Source organism: Rhinoderma darwinii, chromosome 7 (genome assembly GCF_050947455.1).
Source record: "Rhinoderma darwinii isolate aRhiDar2 chromosome 7, aRhiDar2.hap1, whole genome shotgun sequence".
In the NCBI taxonomy this organism is placed as follows: domain Eukaryota; kingdom Metazoa; phylum Chordata; class Amphibia; order Anura; family Rhinodermatidae; genus Rhinoderma; species Rhinoderma darwinii.
Genome location: NC_134693.1, coordinates 41,845,435 through 41,868,257, shown reverse-complemented (window position 1 = coordinate 41,868,257; position 22,823 = coordinate 41,845,435). Strand labels below are relative to the sequence as shown.

The 22,823-nt window shown below is 43.5% G+C and overlaps 1 protein-coding gene across 2 annotated transcripts in view; it reads left to right on the top strand.

The window, feature by feature from the left end:
* Window positions 1-856: 856 nt before the first annotated feature.
* The window catches only part of PKN2 (protein kinase N2), a 107,707-nt gene continuing 85,740 nt past the window's right edge, over window positions 857-22,823 (top strand). For both annotated transcript variants that reach the window (XM_075833260.1, XM_075833259.1), the window contains exon 1: window positions 857-1,206. In XM_075833260.1, the coding sequence (XP_075689375.1) occupies window positions 1,162-1,206 (45 nt within the window). In that variant the 5' untranslated portion in view covers window positions 857-1,161. The remainder of the gene's footprint in view (window positions 1,207-22,823) is intronic.

The window sequence follows — 22,823 nt, the reverse complement described above, 5'->3', positions numbered from 1 at the left end:
CTCCCATTGATGTCAATGGGAGGTCAGAGGCTTAATCGCACGAAGATAGGACATGTCCCTTTTTTCTCCCGCGAGCCGGTTTAAGGCTATGTTCACACGGAGTATTTTGGGGGAGGAATATCTGCCTCAAAGTTCCAAACGGAATTTTGAGGCAGATATTCCTCCCCCAAAATACTCCGTGTGAACAGCAATTATCGCGCCGTTTTTCGCCCGCGGCCATTGAGCGCCGCGGGCATAAAACAGCGAGATATACGCTTTCTCCTGCCTCCCATTGAAGTCAGTTTTACTGCTCGCGGGAAAAAGACGCCGACGCCTCCCATTGAAATCAATGGGAGGCGTTCTCGGGCCGTTTCTGCCGAGTTTTGCGACGCGGTTTCCGCGTCAAAAAACTCGGCAAAATACCCCGTGTGAACATAGCCTTACAGCTTGCGGGAGAAAACCGCCTCCGCCTCCCATTGAAATCAATGGCAGGCATTTTCGGCCGGTTTTTGGCGAGTTTTGCGGCGCGGTTTCCGCGTAAAAAAAACTTGTCAAAAAACTCTGTGTGGACTAAGTGGGAACCCTACGGTAGGTTTATGAGCCACATGACTTCTCTATGTCCCATTTTCTAGTCTCAAATGTTGGTGGGAATGTAAAGACAATCACACCCACAGCTGAATCCTGGCTGGACCATGGGAATTCTCTGACATGAAGCAGAAGAACTGCACTTCACGTTCTTTAGACAGGACACGAATATGCGATCAGCACGATTCCCTCTGCCAGACGAGGTTCCAGGGGCCGCCGGTAGGGGGAGCTGCAGTGAAGGCGGCACTTGGCATACCCTCCTCGGGTCGTTGTGTACTACCCTGTCCGAAGATCACGTGACGGCCGCAAAACGTCGGCCAGTGCGACAGCGTGACACGCAAACGGTGCGACAGGCGCGGTGTACGGGCGGCGATAGTGAGAGGGGGTCTGAGAGGGCTGCGGGCTGGGGCAGGGTGAGGGCGGAGGAGGCGGTGCTGCCATTCCCTGCTGGTTTCCTGTATCCCCGCTTCCTCTCGGTTTCCCAGCGCTCTCTTCATGTGAGGAGGGGGGGAAAGGGCGACTTATTTCCCTCCCCCTGTTTGCGCGGAGCCTCCCTCCATTCCCCCAGGTGCTCGGACAAGAGCAGCCGGAACCGCAATGGCGTCCAACACGGACAGGGAGATCATCCTGACCGACTACCAGGTGAGGGGGCCCGGGGCTGGGGCGGTATCCGGACAGGGACCTGTTGTGGACGGTGCTGAGCCTCCCGGAGGGACTGTTAGACGCTGTCCAGTCCTCAGTGTCTCGGGGCAGCAGGAGAAAAGTTTCTTTCTAAGCAGCCAGCGAGTTGTGATGAAGTTGTGAAGTTAGAGCTCAGTGTATGTCCTGCCAGACATCGGGCTGCTATCAATGAATGACAGGCACAGGCCCTTAGTCCCGCACACTCTGCCCATGGTGCTTTATCACTACCAGTCCTGTACTTTTTATCTATATTTCATCAGTGCCCAAAAGTTTTGCTTTGACAGCAAAAACAAAAGGATCAATCATAACCATTCAAATAATCTGCTGTGTGATCAATCCGCCTCCCCTGTCACCGCTCATCACGTCTACAAATACCTGTCCCAATTATGTGATCACAATACAATCACATCTCAGATTTCCATTAGTCAGAACCAATCATAAGATCAAGTCGATCATTCGCTTCTTTTATTATTACGTTTGTGGCTTTGCATCGGATCCATTCTGGTCATTCAAGACCATAGATGCAAATTTTCATTCAAAGTCCAGCAATGTCCAATCTGCGGCGGACCTACCCGCTGCTGCATTTTAGGGTCAAGATTACACCCACAAGACTCGGGTCTCCCGTGGTTCAACTGAACTTAGATCACCAAATCCGGTTGGCTTGAATAGTGAAGGGTTTAGAACCGGTGGGGATGTGTACCCTAGATTACAGTTCTTTTATGGCCAAGAGACAAACACCGTACTACGTTTCTAATGAACTGAACTTGCATCTCTATGGGGGTCTAAGGTGATCTATGTTCAGTTCAACTGTGAGTGGGTTGGGGCTCGGGGTTTAGCAGCCATAGTTTGTACCCTAAAATGCTGCTGCATAAAAGCTGCTTGAAGCCGGCATTATAGTCCTGTGCACATTATAGAGCTGTGATGGTTAAACTGGAAATAAAAAAAATTATATATATATATATATAGTAAAAACGGAGTCCTGATCGTGATAGTCTTTGCTTCTCTAATGCCAGTATAGTTGGCTGCAATCGCTTTTAATTCTATACATTATTTATCATTAGGAGCAATTTATTGAATGTTTTGATTTAATCATCACATTTTTACCTTTTTGTTGGAACTCTAACAAGTCATGCAAAACATTGTGTGCGTTGCATTAGATATTGAGTGTAGATGTTAATAAATAAAAAAATAAATATATATATATATATATATATATATATTGGCGTCTTAGTCCCCAGAGCTTTAGCTACATGTTACAATGTTTGTCATTTTATTAACCCTTTTTATTAGTTTGGTTGTGCAGTGTTGCTCTGTTTACGGTGGCTGACCCCTTATATATTTGCTCCTATAATGTTCTCTACTAAACATGTGATTCGTTCTTGTTTTAAAGGTGCACAGAAGTTTTTACTTCCTTGTTCTTCAAGGATTCAGACTATAAATGTGATTTAAGCAGGTGTTTTTTTGTCTTTTTACTTGGGAGATGTCAAGTTGATCATCTCTTGTTTTGCTCAGTGTTCCTGGTAACCTTGTCCATAGACCTCATAGTTGAGGTGTAAGTTTCTAGGTGGCTGGACTGCTTCTTGCACAGGTTTTTCTTTGCGACTTTCTTCCCGTATGTCGGCCCCCTGCCCTCACCGCTTTGTAGGTATTTCTTTGTGTGACTCTCGCTTTTGGAAAATGATAATCTGCTCTGAAAAGGAAGCCAATCGCCGGACCAAATTCAATTAAAGGATGAGAGTAAAGCCAGTTGAGCTACATGGCAACTTATATTTTATAAAGGACAAACCATCTTACGTAATTACTTCTAGGTATACAATTATACATGGGGAAATCTATTTACATTTCATATTCTATTCACACAGTACACTTCCTGAGTACTGTGTTGTTTGGGTCTATAATGTAATGCCTATATCCCCCTATAGCTTTGATTTTATATTTAACCTACACGGTTGCCTAACTGAGATGGTTCTGAACATATAAGGGTATGTTCACACGACAGCGGCCGTAACGGCATGTGCAGGCGCTTGAACGCCGCGTCCATTACGGACGTAATTGGCGCTGCTATTCATTGGAGTCAATGAATAACGGCTCCAATTACGGCCAAAGAAGTAACGGGTCACTTCTTTGACGCGGGCGTCTATTTACGCGCCGTCATTTGACAGCGGCGCGTAAATACACGCCTCGTGTGAACAGACAAATGTCTGCCCATTGCTTTCAATGGGCAGATGTTTGTCAACGCTATTGAGGTGCTATTTTCGGACGTAATTCGGAGCAAAAACGCACGAATTACGTCCGTAATTAGTGCGTGTGAACATACCCTAAATCCTTTTATTTTCCCTTGTAAACCTGAAATTAAGACCTTTCTGGAAATTCTGTTCAGAGAGACCATCACTGGTGTTCATCTTTTGGTGCAGAATTTCTCTAGAGCAATAGTCTGCAGCCCATGGCATGTTGTGAGTTGTAGTTTGACCGGTTGTAGATCTCTGCTCTAGACTGGTGTAACAGGATAATTAGTAGCATTTGGCCCTCCTAAAGCTGGGCATCCTATAGAGATAGCTGTAAGATGAACGAGCGAGCCATTGACAGCTACCTCTCCGGCGTTAGTCCCTCCGGCCTATTTCAATGGGTAGAGGGGAATAAGCAGCTGCTATACAGCACTCGAATCTGCTTATCTCCTGCAGGAACAAAGGGTTATTTGCTTTTGTGGGACAGGGCCAAGACCCCTATACACATTAGGGCATTGGCGGGTTTAGCCACATTTTATCTAATGTGAATGACCAGCCTTGTTCACACCTGTTGCAATTTTTTTTTAAATTGTCCAGACATTACGTCCATTTTTCTGTTGCGGTTCAGCTGTGAATGTTCTCTATTACATAGTTCCATATTGTTATTTCCATCAGGGTCATCCTCGCTGCTGGTAAGGTGCGTCATTGTCGCCTAGCGATAGCTCTGGCGACCGTCCTGAACCAGGCAGCAATACTTGTTGTAAATGTATCATCTGCGAGCGACGTTTACTGACCATGCCGCTAATAATGATGGCTTTTTTGGCGGCATGTTCGATCGTGATCAGGGGTAATGATTATACCAATGATCATTACCAGCCCTTGTAAGCAAGCAAATTATATCGATGATTGGCTAGTGTAAATGGAAGTTTCAGGGGTCTTTTTCTCTCCTAATTGTTGTCAAGTGCAGATGATTTGTTTTTTTGTATATAACACGTTTTTTTCTCTCTTTTTTTATTAAGGATGATTTCCACCCAAATTATAAGTTATGTATCTCTCTATATTGGTGCTATAGATGAAGATTGTACGTTTGTCTGGCAGATGTGATGACTGTAATATCATCTTACTTATGGTAAAAGCCTGAGAAAAATGCAGTGTAGACTTGTAACTAACTTTTTTTTTGTTTGTTTATTTTTGGATATTTACATTATTTTGTTCATTCTTTGTCTACGGCACTTCTTGTTTGTTGTGGATGTGTTTTATGATTTCCTTAGTATTTGCGTGGTAATTTCTTACTTTGTATACATGGCCGTGGTATTTTATTGTATCTGATGTATCTTCCATTCTATTTGTAACGTTCCTATTTTATTAACGTTTGTGTTGTCTGATCAGACATTTGTGGCATATCGCTACTTTATCAACCAATGTCTAATTGGGAGACGTGCAATCGTTGCTGATCGCTAAAACGCCGTGGCTTCTTACGGGTGAGCACATGACTGACCAAATGTCCACGTGGAAAAAGCAAAGGGAATTCCACAGCTCTTTCCTAGCATCACTGGCCCTTTTGTGTCTAGATGCATTACTTAAACTGACTCCTAAAACTGCTTCTGTGGCACATGTTGTCCCCTCCCCGTGACCAATCTATGGGGAAAACTTCCCACAAAATGCCACACCTAGAGGCTATACCTTGGACCACATGCCGCCATACAATGCGACTTGTGCCATTATCGTGGAGAGAATACCACATACCACATTTCATAGTAAAGTCCCATGCAGCTTTATGGGTTGGCCACTTTTTAGTAAAATATATATGGTAAAAGTGAAGAAAAATCTTCATCATACGTCTGTCGCTGTTTATGCAGAACAGAAAGTGCCACTCCGTATTTTAGGTAGACCTGCGTTGTCATCCACCCCCATGTGATTGGTTTACAAGCTCCTGTATATGCACTTTTAGCACCTCTTACTACAAAGTGACGGACCCCTATAATGAAGTGCAATAGCTGTTGGGCGAGTCAATGGTTGGTTGACCGCTATTAGCCCCAATGCCGCCAATGACATGTAAATGTCGCCCTGGCTGAGCAAGCGTGTTATTTTAATGGAGCCTGGAGGTGAGCAGCTGCCAGACCGCTATGGTACAACTTACCGCCAGGGAAACCATACGACTAGTTAATCCTGTCTAATATGTTCTATTCCTGATGGCAAACCTCGTAGCAAAAATTAAATGTATAGTTCTCCAAAGTTATAAGTCCGCGATATGTCTTCATACTTGGTACAATTCTTTCCCATCAGGCTGAAATGTCAATCATTTGGCCACCTTTTCTGTCCACATCGGTCGGTTGTGTGGAAGTTTGGGGTTTTCTTTGGCAGAGAACTGTAATTCATGAAATTCTCCAATTAGTTAATCTGGACATATTCCAATAAGAGATTTCAGCCTGTCTCATCCAGAATTAACATGGTTAATGATTTGTCACTTGGTAAAAATGACCATCTACAGATGATGAGAGAGATTTCTGTGGAGCCTATACTCCAGCAGACAGATTTCTTGAACTAAATGTTCACAATGGTGAGTATTGACCCTGCACGGGCAACTGTTGAGCTCTTGACTACTTGTAAATGGAAGTATAGGACCCCTTCTGCGCCAGCACGGGGCTGGTTGGCTTGGAAGATGGGGAGTGCATAAAAAATTTACGGTTTACTCCCCTCTGTCCCAGCCTGCGCCTTCACTACTGAGTATATGGGAGGACCTCAATCTGTCCTCCTCAGAGATTTAAAGGCTATGTAAATCTTTGATGTTTTTTTTTATTTTTTTTAAATTAATAAACCAGTCAGTCCATGTGATTCGTGTATCTTTATGGCCCTATTCACTCAGTCTTTTTTGCTCGGACACTGCGTTTGAATTTGCGAAAAAAAAAAACGCCCAAAACGGTCTCCCATTAACTTCAATGGGAGGCGTTTTTTTTTTCCTGCTCAAGGTTTTAGCGGCTCGCAGGAAAATAAAGTGACATTCTCTTTCTTCTCGCGGCTCCGTCTCTGACTTCCTATTGAAATTAATTGGAGGCAGAGAAAGCATTATTCGCTGCGTTTTTCGCCCGCTGCGCTCAATGCCTGTGGTCGAAAAACGGTGAAAACCGTGGCAAAATACTTAGTGTGAACAGGGCCTTTAATTAGTTTTTTATAAAAAATGTGGATTTACTTCTTGATACAGCGGCTCTGTGTTCCCTATACAGAGCAGCTTTATGTAGCGCTAAATCCTGTTCCAGTCAGGTCCACGGGAAAGCAAGTGAGAGCCGGTCCTGCGTGTCTGACACACAAAATCCACATGTTCTCTATCACATCTGAGATCATTGCTTAGATGTGACAGATTACAGGTGAGTCCTGCACTTCAGAGAGACCCGTCCGGTCCGCGGGGCTGATGGATTCAGGTTGTCGCAAAAGATATCTGCTCTGTATAGAAAATACAGAGAAGCTGTATCTCATAAAGTAAAATAGTTTTTATTTATAAAGTTACACTAAACACACTGACCTGTTTATTAAAAAATAAAATGCCCCTCAAAGGTTTACATAACCTTTAAATTGAACGACTGTATTGCCTAGCCCGTAGTTCCTCTTATCTCCAGTTGTATCCAGAAGACAGGTTATGAAACCCTCTCTAGATGGTATCGTATACTTGCCAAAATACATACCTTGATGCCGTCCTCCCGCCACGTTGTTTGCATTGCCAACATGCCGTGGATACCATACTCCATACTTTCACCTCCACTTTCTCAGATTACTCCATTACTTTTTCGGTCTTCATCATGGCGACATTCCCATGAAAACCAAGAATACAAGATTTCTATCTAAAGACCTCTTGTCATTGCTGCCGGGCTTGCATCCCAGCTCTGTGGAAACGTTAGGAGCCCTCTTTTCTTATAGACCCTGTTCACTCTTGAGTTTTTTGTTTTTTTTTGCAGGCAGAAAAAAATCGGCCTCAGAATTCTTTATCAGGAATTTTAAGGCAGATCTTGACCCGTCCACGCTTTTTTTGCCTCGGCTTTCGTGGCGCTTTTCGCTTGCAGCCATTGGGGATAAAGCAAGGCCCTTGGGGAAAAAACTGCCCCTATATGAGCCTAGCGGGTTTTTACTGCTTTCCATTGATTTCGTTGGGAGGTCAGAGGTGGAAACCGCAGCAAGAAAGGACATGCTGTGTTTTGGTTTTTATTCCCGCGAGCAGCTAAAAGCCGCCAGAGGGGGAAAAAAAAAAACGCCTCTGCCTATCAATGGGGGACTATTTTGCAGTTTTTTTTATTCTGACGCGGTTTCCGCATGGAGGACCTTACTTCTAAAAACATTAACCAGCCTGAACCTTTCTCCGTATCTGGCATCACTTCATGTGTATACAAAACTTTAATGACAAATTGATACCGTCTTCTCTCTCCTCTCTTTTCTAATAGGGGTTTATGGTGCTGTATGTTCTGCTCAGTAGAACCATGAGAGGTATGGGTATTACAGCTGGAATATGGACTGCTAAAGAGGACCTGTGAGCTCTCCTGACGTGCTCCGGAATTATGTCATCGGAAATACAAATATTTACTTAAACAGACATGTTTTCATTCAAGGGCTTGTCCACACACAATGGAATTGCTGCAGAAAATGTCTGCAGCAATTCCGTTGAAAAACGCAGACATTCCACTGCGGCAAAAACGCACAATTTCCTGCGGTTTTTACGGCAGAAAATGGTGGGTAAATTGATGCGTTTTTTGCAATGTTGGGAGATGGTGACATCTCCTGAAAAACGCAGCAATTCAGTCCACTTTCCGCAGCAGCAATTGACGTGCTGCGGTCTGAAAAATACGCACCGCCGGTCAATTTCTGCTCTGGATTTTTACGCAGCGTCTGGATGAGATTTGTTAAATCTCACCCACTATGCTGCTACTGTATTCTGCTGCGTTTTTTTTCGTCCAAAATTCCAGATGGTAAAAACGCAGCAATTCAGCAGCGTGTGGACGAGCCCGAACTCTGTTATGTTCCTGTATATTCCTCCTAAAAATGCATAAAAAAAACTAGGTGTTACTGTACCCTATTGACAAAGGACACACTCTGGCGTTGACCTTGTTAGCACTGATTGGATAGTGTGTAGCAACACAGCCCATTGACGACGGTAACGCCCAGTTGCCAAGTCACATATTTCCAGGAGGAATAACAGAGGAACAGAACACCGTGTTTTAATAAAAGGTGCTACATAATTAGTTCATGTTGAAAACAAATATTTACTAAAACGAACATGTCAGGGGTGCTGACAGGTCCTCTTTAACCCCTTAGTGACCAGCCCATTTTAGGCCCTAATGACCAAGCTATTTTATTCGTTTTTCTATAGTCGCATTCAAAGAGCTATAACGTTTTTATTTTTTCGTCTACATAGCTGTATGGGGACTTGTTTTTTGCGGGATTAGTTGTGCTTTTTAATAGCACCATTTTTGGGTACATATAATTTTTATATGAACTTTTATTAACCCTTTTGGGGGGGATTATAAAAAAAAAACTGAAATTCCGCCATTGTTCTATGCGTTTTTAAATTGACGCCGTTCACTATGCGACGTAAATAACATGTTACCTTTATTCTATGGGTCGGTACGATTACGGCGATACCACATATGTAGAGGTTTTTTTTATGTTTTACGACTTTTGCACAATAAAAACACTTTTGAACTAAAATTATTTGTTTTTGCCTCGTCGCTTTCCAAGAGCCGTAATTTTTTTATTTTTCCATCAATGTAGTGATTTTTTGGGCTTGTTTTCTGCGGGACAAGACATAGTTTTGAATGGTACTGTTTTGGGGTGCATGAGACTTATTGATTCATTTTTATTATGACTTTTTTGGGGGGCAATGGAAAAAAATTGCAATTTCGCCATGGTTTTTTGCATTTTTTTTTTACGGTGTTCACTTTGCGGTTTAAATTACATATTAACTTTATTAATGGAGTCATTACGGTCGCGGCGATACCACATATGTGTACTTTTTTTTTTTTTTTTTACACTTTTACTAAATAAAACCACTTTTTATGGGAAAAAATTTTTTTTTTTTTTTTTTACTGTACTTTTTATTAATAATCTTTATTTCACTTTGGTGACTGATTTTATTAGTCCCACTAGGGGACTTTACTGTGCGATCTTCCGATCGCTGCTATAATGCTTTGGTATACTTTGTATACCAGAGCATTATTGCCTGTCAGTGTAAATCTGACAGGCAATCTGTTAGGACGTGCCTCCGGCGCGTCCGAACAGGAATATGTCCAGGGCAGACCTGGGGGCTTTTATCAAGCCCCCGGCTGCCATGACACCCCATCGGAGACCCGCGATTTCATTCGCGGGCCGCCGATGGGTGACAGAGGGAGCGCACTCCCTCTGTAAACAAAGTTAAATGCCGCGGTCGCTATTGACGGCGGCATTTAACGGGTTAAACGGCCGCGATCGAAGTAAACTTCGATCGCGGGCGTTGGAGCAGGAGCTCAGCTGTCATCAGACAGCAGAGCCCCGGCTCCTGCCTGCACGGGAGACCAGTGCAGGACTTAGACTAGGCTGACGTGAAAAGGCGTCAGCCTAGCCTAAAGTCCATTAGTGACCGACGTAAAAAGGCGTATTAGTGGTCACTAAGGGGTTAAACACTGATATAGTAAATCCATCTGAATGAAGCCATGTTATTTGCCATATATTTTATGGCAAAAATGTAATCTGAACAGATGACAGCAGGGGTACTCTTCTTAAAGGACCGCTTGGGAAAAGGTTTTCCTGTGCCCCCGCCCCAAAGTAGTCCGATCACATTTTCAGTATGAAGTGGCACAGCATTCACATGGGGCCACCCATACGGAGATAGGGAGAATACTGTGGTTCAGGTACCCATATATATTAGGCTTTGTTGACATTGCGTTTTTTGAACACATCGGGAAAGCTCCCAGGGCATACACTCAACGTAGCTCTAGGCTCCTGGTCACCTGACGGAGGCAAAAATTGTGTCCTTTTGTCCACCATTGAGGTGGTATGTGTCAGCTTTCTCTCCTATACAGCGGGTCACCACAAAAAAACAAAAGATATTTTTATTTATTTCTTGGCAAGTGTGATAAGTATTTCGGCCCAATGGGCAATGACCACCATACTTCAGTTAGAGAAACATTTTGGGTCATCTGATCTTGTCTAAGATGATAATAACAAGGACTGGGCTGTGGAAACTGTCTGTTTTGTGAAAAATAAAGGATTCTCTTACAGGGAATTTGAAAGTAACCATGGATAAATACCATCTGATGCCCTACGGAAAACAAGCCGATGGGTGCTCTGGCCCTATATGGACAAGGGTTTTTGATGAGGCAACTGCTTTAAGTTCAGGGATGGGTGGGGGGAGGCACTTAGTTAGATACTCAAGTTAAAATTGGTCTATTCTGAGTTGAACATTTCATCTGTCATAAGCACTGTCTTTCCTATTCTGTACAACCTGTCTAAAATAGCTGCTCTATTCAAAGAGCATTTCCCCCTAAAACAAAGAAGAAAAAAGCTGGAAATATGTCCTTGAGAAATCCTCTTGTGTGAATCGACTTAGAGGTTCTCTCACCTCTGTTAACTGGGTCTGACAGATGCTGATATTCAAAGGTGACAGCCACTAATATCCGCCTCGGGTCAGGATCACACTCGCAGTTTATATTTCTGTTTGGCTAAAAAAACAACTGGACACACAAAGGCGGTGATCTGTCTTTTTTCTTTTTATACGTTTTCTTCATTTTGGATCCACTTCTGGCTTTGGGTCAAAGAACTCAGCCAAAAACTGCATCTAAACTGTGTGTGATCCTGGCCTTACAGGGCCTGTATTCGTTTTTATTCTTCCCTTTTCTTTCCATAAAGAGTCTCTGTCAGCACATTATAAGTGGCCTATATTGTACATGATGTGATCGGCGCTGTAATGTAGATTACAGCAGTGTTTTTTATTTATTTAGAAAACGATCATTTTTGACGGAGTTATGACCTATATTAGCTTTATGCTAATGAGTTTCTCAATGGACAACTGGGCGTGTTTTACTTTTTGGCCAAGTGGGCGTTGTACAGACGAGTGTATGACGCTGACCAATCAGCGTCATGCACTTCTCTCCATTCATTTGCATTGCAGATAGCGTTATAGCTATATCGCTATGTGCAGCCACATAAACACACTATAACGCTACTCATCTGTCATGACAATGAATATACATTACCTCCAGCCAGGACGTGATGTGCATTCAGAATTCTGTCACTTCTCTGCACGTCTCTGTGATTTACAGCACAGCAGGCGTAGTCTTGCGAGATTACGATCTAAACTATCATTTACAGCAAGATCTCGCTGTGCTGTGCTGCGCTGTGCTGTGCTAGAGACGTGCAGAAAAGTGGTCAGGATTCTGAATACACGTCACGTCCTGGCTGGAGGTAATGTATATTCATTGTCAGGACACTGCAGTAATGTTATAGTGTGTTTATGTGGCTGGACATAGCGATATAGCTACATCGCTATCTGCAGTGCAAATGAATGGAGAGAAGTGTATGACGCTGATTGGTCACTGATTGGTCAGCGTCATACACTTCTCTCCACACCGCCCACTTGGCCAAAAAGTAAAACACGCCCAGTTGTCCATTGAGAAACTCATTGGCATACGACTGGATTTACACGAGCGTGTTCTTTTTGCGCACGCAAAAGGCACTTAACAGCTCCGTGTATCATCACCATATGATGCGCGGCTGCGTGATTTTCGCACAGCCGCCATCATTATGACACTGTTTGTATGTTTGTAAACAGAAAAGCACGTGGTGCTTTTCTGTTTTCAATCATAGTTTTGACTGGTGTTGTGTGAAAAACGCGCGTCCCACGGAGGTACCGCCGTGTGGCATGCGTGATTTTGACGCACCCATTGACTTCAATGGGTGCGTGATGCGCGAACAACGCACAAATATAGGACATGTCGTGCGTTTCACGCAGCGGACATACTGCTTGAAAATCACGGACTGTGTGCACGGCCCCATAGACTAACATAGGTCCGTGCGAGGCGCGTCAAAAACACGCGCGTTGCACGGACGTATTACACGTTCGTGTAAATCTGCCCTAAAGCTAATATAAGTCAGAACTCTGTAAAAAAATGATTGATTTTCTAAATAAATAACACTGCTGTAATCTACATTACAGCGCCAATCACATTATGTACAATATAGGCCACTTATAATGTGGTGACAGAGCCTCTTTAATGCAAGTAGCAGCCAGGTGAACCACTCCTACAGCCAATATAGCCTTTAGTGGTACAAGAATAAAAGCTTTCATAGATCTCAACTGATAACCCAAAAGTTGGGTGACATAGATGCTCCTAGTGTTCGACAAAAAAATACAGTGTGTACGTATCCAGCTTTTCTCTAATATTTTTTTTAAAGGTGCTCACACACTTTCCAAAAGATTCTGCTGACCGCTATTCCTCCTCACTCCTGTTGCGGTGCACGCTTGAACTCGTCATGCTATTTCAATGGGGACGCATAAGCTGCTGCCAGATCCCCCTCGCAGTGGTTTATCTCCCTCCGGCACAAAGGATCGGCCATGTTCAAATCCAACATGCCTGATCATTTTTTCCCTGTGACATCTGCCATCTGGGGAGATTCGAGAGACCCCTATACACAAGTTCAGCGGACTTTAATCCAATGTGTATAAGGGCCTATGCACATCACGTTTAAGCCCTACATTTAACGTGTACGTCGAAAAAGCTCCCGACGTGTACACTAAACATGTCCATGGGGCTCCATTCGTTTGACGGAGACTAAAAGTGTATCCTTTTTGCCTTTCAGGCTGGTGTACATTAGAGAGCCAATTGATGATGTATGCCACTTTGACATTCGTCACATTTAATGTATACATCCTGGGCCTTTTCAATAGCTTTTCATGTTGTGTACGTTGAACATAGACTATCAGAATCTACGGTGCTGTATGCCACTGAAAAGGTGTCCGTCACAACGTTAATCCTATACGTCGGGAGTTTTAACCAGCGCGCACGTTAAATATAGGGCCAAAACGTGATCTGCACGGGCCCGAAGATCCACTTCAGGTTTGGTCAAGAAACAAACCATAAAAAACCTGACCTGTGTGGACCAGACTTAAAGCAGTTCTCCACCTAGATTAATTTAGGGTGAATTTAGGTGTAGTGGCCACAGTGTGACCCAAAACCGCGCCGGCATGCAGTTTTACCACAAATTGGCGCAGTTTCCAAAATTGATAATTGTTGCGTGGTTTTGCAGATGAACAGCGGCCATTACCAATCCATGAAACCAGCTCTGATTTGCATTACAACTACTTGTGAACTCTCCTTTAGGCCTCGTCTACACGAGCGTGATATACGTGCGTGCGACGCGCGTGCTTTTCACGCGTGTCGTACGCACCTAGATTAGTCTATGGGGGCATGCAGACAGTCCGTGAGTTTTGCTCAGCGTGAGTCCGCTGAAAAAAACTCACGACATGTCCTATCTTTGTGCGCTGTTCAAGCACCCATTGAAGTCAATGGGTGCGTGAAAACCACGCATGCCGCACGGCAGCACTTCCGTGCGAACTGCGTGATTCGCGCAACGTGCTTTTCTGTTTACAAACATGCAAACGGAGTGTCATAATGATGGCGGCTGCGAGAAAATCTCGCAGCCGCGCATCATACGCTGATGACACACGGAGCTGTTAAGTGCCTTTTGCGCATGCAAAACGCCGCGTTTTTTGCGTGCGCAAAACGCACACGCTCGTGTAAATCAGGCCTTATAGAAATGTCTGATTAATAATATAGCCTGAGATGAGGAATGGCATAGCCAGGCTGCTTTTCTCTATTTGTTGTCATCACGTGTCAATCCAGCTTGAACTACTGACAGTCTGGTTGCTAGGGATTCATCATTCTAGGCAACAAAAACCACACTAGAAAATGGACAGTGAAAGCTTCTGTTGGTACCTGATTGAAACCACGTGCTTCACCTGTACTAGCCGCACGGCCAAAAACCACGGTGATTCGCTGAAATACGCATGCGGTTTTTACAATGCGCTTTTTCATAGCAATTAAAAAGCACATGAAAATCGGTACAAAACTGCAATAAAAATGGGATAGCATACGATTTTACCACGATTTAATGCGGCTGCCTTTTTAACCGCAATTGCATTGAAAAATGCACCAAGTCGAGGTAAAAGGGCATATGATTTTGGGATGAAGTTTCTTGATACTGTTTTTTTTCAACTGCACCTCGGCTGCAACGTCTGAATACACACTTAAACACAGGAGCGTTATACAGTATGTCCCCATGCACGGTGGTTTAGGGATAGAGCGTTTGTCAGACCACAGAACACTAATATGGTGGTCTATTCCCCAGCATATTACTTCAAGCAGAGGTGTCAACCATTGTACTTCATGTGTCGGGGTTTTTTTTTTTTTTTTACTTTTGTGTTTTGAACTGATCTATCTGTACAATGAATGCAGTGTGCTATTCGTGTGTGCTCATGTTCTGTTATATGTGATTTTATTATATATATATATATATATTTTTTTTTTTCCATCCTCTTGAATTTAGTACAACAGCTGATTGCACAACATATGTCACCTTTTCATCTACAAGGCTGTAGAAAATTTGTAGATATAACCATTCTTAACCTCACGTGATAATCCAATGACCGAAAAAGCAGTCCCCCCTGTATCCCACATCTGTCAGGACTCATGGTCACGACCACAAAGGTTTTTAATGTCCACAAATACAGATGCACTTCCACAGCCGTCCGCAATTGTGGTAGAGCCCCATGACTTCTATTGGTTAGTCCGTGCCGTAGTTGCAGGCAAGAATAGGAAATGTTCTATCTTTTTTTTTAGATAATTTCTAGGGCCCGGAGACACATCCGCAAATATACGGAAAGGTGTCCATGGCCAATAGAAATGAATGGCCTTAGGTGTCAACTTGCAGGCTGTGCGGTGTAAAGAAAAGGGAAAAACAACCTCATCCGCTTGGCATCTTTGGTGGTTTTACGAGCAGCTCTTTTTTTTTTTTTTTTTTCTTCTTCTTCTTCTGGCAGTTTCTATTTTTGAAAATATTTCTAATTGCATTTAACACAATACTGTATGCACCACAAGTGCAAAAAATAAATATAAGAATCACAAGGTGTAGGTAAGGCTGTGTTCACATCAGCGTTGGTTTCCGTTCAGGGGTTCCGTTTGGGGAACCCCTCAATGGAAAAGCAAACGGAAACCGTAGCGCCTGTTTGAATCCCCATTGATCTCAATGGTGACGGATACTTTGCTAATAATTTCCGTTTGTTACCGTTGTGAAAGGGTTCAGGTTTTTTTTTTTTACGCAATCCATAGCACAGTCGACTGCGCTATTCATTCCGTCAAAACGACTGAACCCTTACACAACAGTGACAAACGGAAACCATTAGCAAAGTATCCGTCACCATTGAGATCAATGGGGATTCAAGCAGGAGCTACGGTTAACGTTTGCTTTTCCGTTGAGCGGTTCCCCCGACGGAAAGCTCTGACGGAAACCAACGTTGATGTGAACAGGCCCAAATGTCCCCAGGGGCTGAAAGGTGATTACTTCTCTGGATGCTATTTTGAAGTGTACATGGGGATGTCTATTCCTTTTCCTTAACGCCGAAGGACGGATATATCCGTCCTCTGCAGCTGCTAGTTCGCGCAGGAGGACGGATATATCCGTCCTGTGATGGCGCGGGTACTGAGACTGTACCCACGCGATCAGCGGCAGGAGCACGGCTGTTATACACAGCCTGGCTCCTGCTGCAACTGCCGGAATCGAAGCGCGCGCCGATTCCGGCAGTTTAACCCATTAAATGCCGCTGTCAATAGTGACAGCGGCATTTAATGTGTTTGACAGAGGGGGGAGCTTCCTCTGTCACCCGATCGGCGCCCCCGCAAACAAATCGCGGGCCGCCGTCGGGTTTCCATGACAGCCGGGGGTCTAACAAAGACCCCCAGGTCTGCCTTCAGCATCTGCCTGTTAGGCGATGCCGGAGGCATGACCTAACAGGTTGCCTGTCAGTTTTACACTGACAGGCAATAATGCTTTGGTATACTAAATATACCAAAGCATTATATATGCGATCGGCACATCGCATAGTGAAGTCCCCTGGTGGGACTAAAAAAAAAAATGTAAAACAGTTAAATAAAGTTTGTGAAAAAAAAATAATAATAATGACAGTCAAAGTCAAATAAAACTCCTTTTTTGGCCCAAAAAGTGGTTTTATTTAGTAAAACGGTCAAAACAAATCACACATACACATATATGGTATCCCAGCGATCGTAACAACTTGACCAATAAAATGAACATATTAATTAAACCGCCGGATGAACGGCGTCCAAAGAAAACGCAAAAAACAACGTCAAAATTCTCTCTTTTCTCCCATTCCCCCCATAAAAAATAAAACAAAAGTTCATCTATAAGTCCTATGTACCCCAAAATAGTACTAATAAAAACGACACATTGTCCCGCAAAAATCAAGCCCCCATACGGCCACATCGACGGAAAAATAAAAAAGTTACGTCTCTTGGAATGCGGCGATGCAAAAACAAGTAATTTTTTTCTAAAAGGGTTTTTATTGTGCAAACGTAGAAAAAACATATAAAACCTTTACATATTTGGTATCCCCGTAATCGTGCCGACCCATAGAATAAAGTTAACATGTTATTTACGCTGCATAGTAAACGGCGTAAATTTATAACGTGAAAATTAATGCTGGAATAGCTGCTTATTTTCAATTCTCTCCTAAAATAAAGTTAATAAAAGTTAATCAATATATTATATGCATCCAAAAATGGTACAATTACAAAATACAACTCGTCCCGCAAAAAACAAGCCCTTATACGGCTATGTAGACGGAATAAAAAAAGAGTTACGACTCTTGGAATGCGACCGTGAAAAAACAAAAAATAATCCTTGGTCATTAACGTGCAAAATGGCCCGGTCATTAAGGGGTTAAAGGAATAATTTTGTATTTAATTTGTCGCTTTGCTTATTTGACTCCTAGTCATTTAGCTAGAGCTGATGTAGAACATGAGGTTCACTGAAGTAACAATTGAGTAAAAAATACCTTTTAATAGTAACTTGTTAAAAACAGGGGTATCACACCACTGTGACATAAGCCCCACCGTGATTATTAAAAAATGTATTAAACAAAAAACACTGAGTCATTACAATGCTTAGATCTCGGTGTTTGTAACGATATTTTGTCTGGAATCGGCATATATCCAGGGCACACCAGTAGTACAATCCCCAAATAAAGCACAGGTGTCCGAATAAATCGGATCTCCTAGTGCTGGGTGTAACACAGTATGACTGTCCCCAATGCAAACATTCCATAAACAATAAACGACCCTACGCGTTTCAGATACTCATCCTCAGGGGTCCGTATCTTGGTAACTCTGGCCTCTTCACCAGCGATAGTGATATTCAACGGCCGTTGACATCGATACGTGCATCTTGCCGTGACGCACAGCAGAATATCTGCTGTTGAATATCACTATCGCTGGTGAAGAGGCCAGAGTTACCAAGATACGGACCCCTGAGGATGAGTATCTGAAACGCGTAGGGTCGTTTATTGTTTATGGAATGTTTGCATTGGGGACAGTCATATTGTGTTACACCCAGCACTAGGAGATCCGATTTATTCGGACACCTGTGCTTTATTTGGGGATTGTACTACTGGTGTGCCCTGGATATATGCCGATTCCAGACAAAATATCGTTACAAACACCGAGATCTAAGCATTGTAATGACTCAGTGTTTTTTGTTTAATACATTTTTTAATAATCACGGTGGGGCTTATGTCACAGTGGTGTGATACCCCTGTTTTTAACAAGTTACTATTAAAAGGTATTTTTTACTCAATTGTTACTTCAGTGAACCTTATAATTTTTTTCATATTGTGGGAGCACAATTAAATTTCTATCAAACTATACAGTGAAATTATCTGATGTAGAACATGGAAATTGCTGTCAAGTGATGTTGTGTTTTTCACACTGTATGTACACAGAGATGTTGCCCACATTACTGCTATTATGTGTATGAACAGCCCCTTGTTTGGCTCATGTGTAATAAGCACGTTGTATATTTGTGTGTCTGCTGCTATGGTAGATGCGTGACGTTTGAACTATAAAGAAATTGGGGGGTATTGTAATTTAAAATCACTTACTGCGCTTTGAGAGCTTCATCCACCAATTTTAAAGCATGACAAAATCTTAGAAAATTCCTCTTCTGTTAGTCATTGCAGAAATGACTGTTCTCTACAGATGACTTGGAGAAAGAGAGGAACGTACAAGTATGAGCTCATCGGAGCCTTTTGGCAGATTGTACTTCTGCTCGTATCTGCAGCAGTTGTAATTTCTCCAAACCTAAAGGATCTACAAGCATACAGGACTTCCGAAGGATTCTTGTAGTGTCAGACGCCTGCAGTCACAATGCTATGTTGGAATTTTCAGCTTTCAGGACCTCAATGGGACATATGGACGTGTTTTGGCTTCCTATATGAACTTTTAGTATTAACTCCTTTATAGTCGGTGACGTGCCAATGCAGATATGCAGCATTTGAAAGGGTTAGCCCACGAAGGACATTTATCACCTATAGATGATAAATGTCTGAACGCCGGGATCCCAACCGATCACTAGAATGGCAGTCCGGAGCCCCTCCCCCACACTTTCCTCCTCGCTGCACAACAGCAGTGAGGATGAGTTTGAATGGAGCCGTGCCGCTGTTGCGGACAAGAATAGGAAATGTTCCATATTTTGCAGATCATTTCTAGGGCCCGGACACGCATCCGCAAATATATGGAAAGGTGTCCGTGGCCAATAGAAATGAATGGGTCTGCAATTTCATCCCTAATTACGGAAGAGAACTACAGTCGTGTGCATGGGGCCTTAGGTGTCGATTTGTATGCTGTGTAGTGTTAATAAAAGGGAAAAACAACCTCGTCTCATTCACTTGGCATTTTTGGTGGTTTCACGAGCAGCTTTTTTTTTTTTTTTTTTTTAAATGAGATTTTTGAGAATATTTCTAATTGCTTTTCCATCCAGAATTGCATTTAACACAAGTGCAAAAAACAAATATAAGAATCGCAAAGTGTAGGTAAGGCTGTGTTCACATCAGCGTTGGTTTCCGTCCATGGGTTCCGTTGGGGGAATCACTCAGCGGAAAGGCAAATGGAAACCATAGCTCCTGTATGAATCACCGTTGATCTCAATGGTGACTGATACTTTGCATGTGTCCGGCTCTTTCGTTCAATTTCCACAGGGGCAGGTGGAAGCAGCCGAGCGATGACCTTCTCTATCTGTCAGTTCTATAGGTTTTAAATAGAGCGGCAGGGTGCATGTGTGACCACTGCTCCATTTAAACTCTTCCTCACTGCAGTCATGCAGTGATGTGGCACGGGACCCCTGTTCTAGTGATCATACCCTTAATACCAATCGTTAAAATGTCCTTTGTGTGGTTTCCTCTTTAATTATTTGAATATTGAGGGTGTATTCACACGTGCAGGTTTTGATCAGGTTTTTGGAGCAAAAGACAGGTGTGGATCATAAAGGAAGAGAAAGTATAAAGGACAAATATTACTTCTCTTTGAATCTACTCTTAGTTTTTAGCTTCAAAAACAGCATTAAAAGAAAACTCTGAACAAAACCTGATCAAGACCTGCACGTGTGAATACACCCTTACAGCTATCAGCTGTTTTGTAACGAGCCATGTGCCTGTTTGTTCATCAGATGACCAGGACAGAATTTTATCCACTGTAAGTAAACCATGAAGGTCACTATTGAACAACAGCAAGCAGAGATCTTGAAACCCTGAGAAATAAATACAGAGTGTATTAGCATAGTGTATAACATTCCGTTAGACAATGAATAACCTTTATTTGCTTTCACTGGCATACCCCTTTTAATGGAAATGTTAAAAAAATAAAATGTCCATAATTTCAGAGCTTACCGGTAAAGCCAAGGAAGTATTCTATGAATTTACATCTTGATTGGACTATTTCTGTGCTTTCTCTTCTGTGGGAGTCACTGACTGATGTTTAATTTGGTCTCAACAGAACAAATATTGGCTTGTATTAGTAGTTCTGCGTATGTAGAAGAAAATGATTCCATATGCCGGCTGACTTCTATCCAGTGGGTACCGTATGATCACAATCACACCATGAAATGCAAAATGAGGTAGATTTCCCAGCCTTTCTCATCTCCGGTCATAAAAAGGGTTTAAGCCTGTCTAATAACGTCTCGAGTCACGTTATTTGGACCACCTCCTGCTTTCGCCGTCGGCAGCACGTAGCCCATGAAGAAAATCATGTGTCATGGGTAAAAGGAGCGATTTATCAGCGTTGCAAAAAGGGATGTTTATTGGCTTTTGGGCCATGGGTGGCAGTATTTCTCAAACAGCGAAGTTTGTGAATTGTTCGCGTGCCGCTATGGTGAAAGTGTATCGTGAGTGGACAAATGGCACCATTGGGAATAACCGACAAGGAAACACTGCGTGCCATTGATGTGAGAGGTGAACATTGGCTACGAGGGCCGAACAACTCCCTACAGTGGAGCAGTTTACCCTGAAAATCAGCCAGGGGGCTACCAGACGTGTCTAAAACAGTTCAGCGAACCCTACTGCGTATGGGGCTCCGAAGCAGACGGACGGTCAGTGCTCCTATGCTAACAAAGGTGCGTTAGGAAAAAAAAGGCTTCAATTTGCACGGAAGTATCGGAATTGGACTACAGATGATTGGCAAAGGGTGCCTATGAGTCACACTTTCTGCTTCATCGAACGGATGGACGTTGGCGTGTCAGGCGAGAAACATCAGAGAACAAACACCCTGAAACCATTGCTGGAAGAACACAAGCTGGTGGCGGCAGCTTTATGGTCTGGGGAAGTTTTTAATGGCATTCTCTGGGCCCACTCATCCATGTGAAAGGCACTCTGAACCGATTTGGGTATGAATCCATCGTAGCAGATTACGTCCACCCATACATGCTGTTTGTCTTCTCTGGGGCAGATGGAATCTTCCAGCAAGACAATGCGACATGTCACACGGCCATAAATGTCCGACAGTGGTTGGAAGAGCACGACCGAGATTTCCAAGTACTTCCCTGGCCCCCTAATTCGCCAGACTTGAACCCAATTTAAGCATTTGTGGGGTCACCTCGATCATCTCGCTCTGGATTCTCCCCCACACACCCTCCAGCAAATGTGGGATGCACGTATGTATGTTATAGTAGGGCTGGGCGATTAATCAAATTAATTAGATTAATTCTCCCTCAAGGACTCTCACTATTCTGTTTTTTAGCAGAATCGTTGAATCGATTTTCTTTAGTGGCACTGTCGCGCCGTGCTGCAGGGGGAAGCTCCGCCATGTCACTGCCTGGCCCGCCCCCTCGTCACTGCCTGGCCCCGTTCTCTGCTTCCCGACGGAACTGCTGTTCTGTAGTGAACAAACTGATAGCGTACAAAACAGCAGTTCCGCGGGGAAGCAGAGACTCCTGGTATATAGCGATAGCGCCCCGCTGTAGGTACCCGCCCCTTGATGATCGCACCACAGTAGCTCCCACTAGGAGCTGATTCAGCTCCTAGTGGCAGCTACAGTGGCGATCTCTATCTACAAGGAAGAAGGGGGGGTGTGATCTACATGGGGGTGCTATCTGCAAGGATGTGTGGCACTATCTACATTAGCACTGTGGCACTATATTGGGGGATGGCTCTACAAGGGGGGTGGGGGCGAGACCTACATGTAGGGTTGCTATCTACAAGAGGAGGGGTGCTGCGATCTACATGGGGGTGCTATCTGCAAGGATGTGTGGCACTATCTACATTAGCACTGTGGCACTATATGTGGGCACTGTGGCACTATATGTGGGCACTGTGGCACTAACTATGTGGGCACTGCCACAATGTGGCACTGACTATATGAGCACTGTCACTATATGTGGGCCCTGTGGCACGATCTACAGGGACATTGCGGCACTATCTACATGAGTGCCGGTGTTTTCAGGGGATTAATAAAAAACCCAGGCAAATGTTTTTTTTGTTTTTTTTTAATGGCCATGAAAAACGGACGGATGGATGAGAATTTGGAGACACTGATGCAAAATGCACATGAAAACAAATATTTGATCAGTGAACGGCCATTTTTTTATTTTTTTACGGTCATGTGACTGCACCCTAAACGTCTGATGCCAGGAGTCCCGTTCACATGTACCAAGATCCGGCTCGGAAATCCGGTGGAGACACGGACCATGTTTCACAGTCCAATCACAGTCGTGTGAATCCAGCTTTCTTGTCATTTATTAAAACCCCATGGTGGGGCCGGTACCACACAAGGTCCTGCT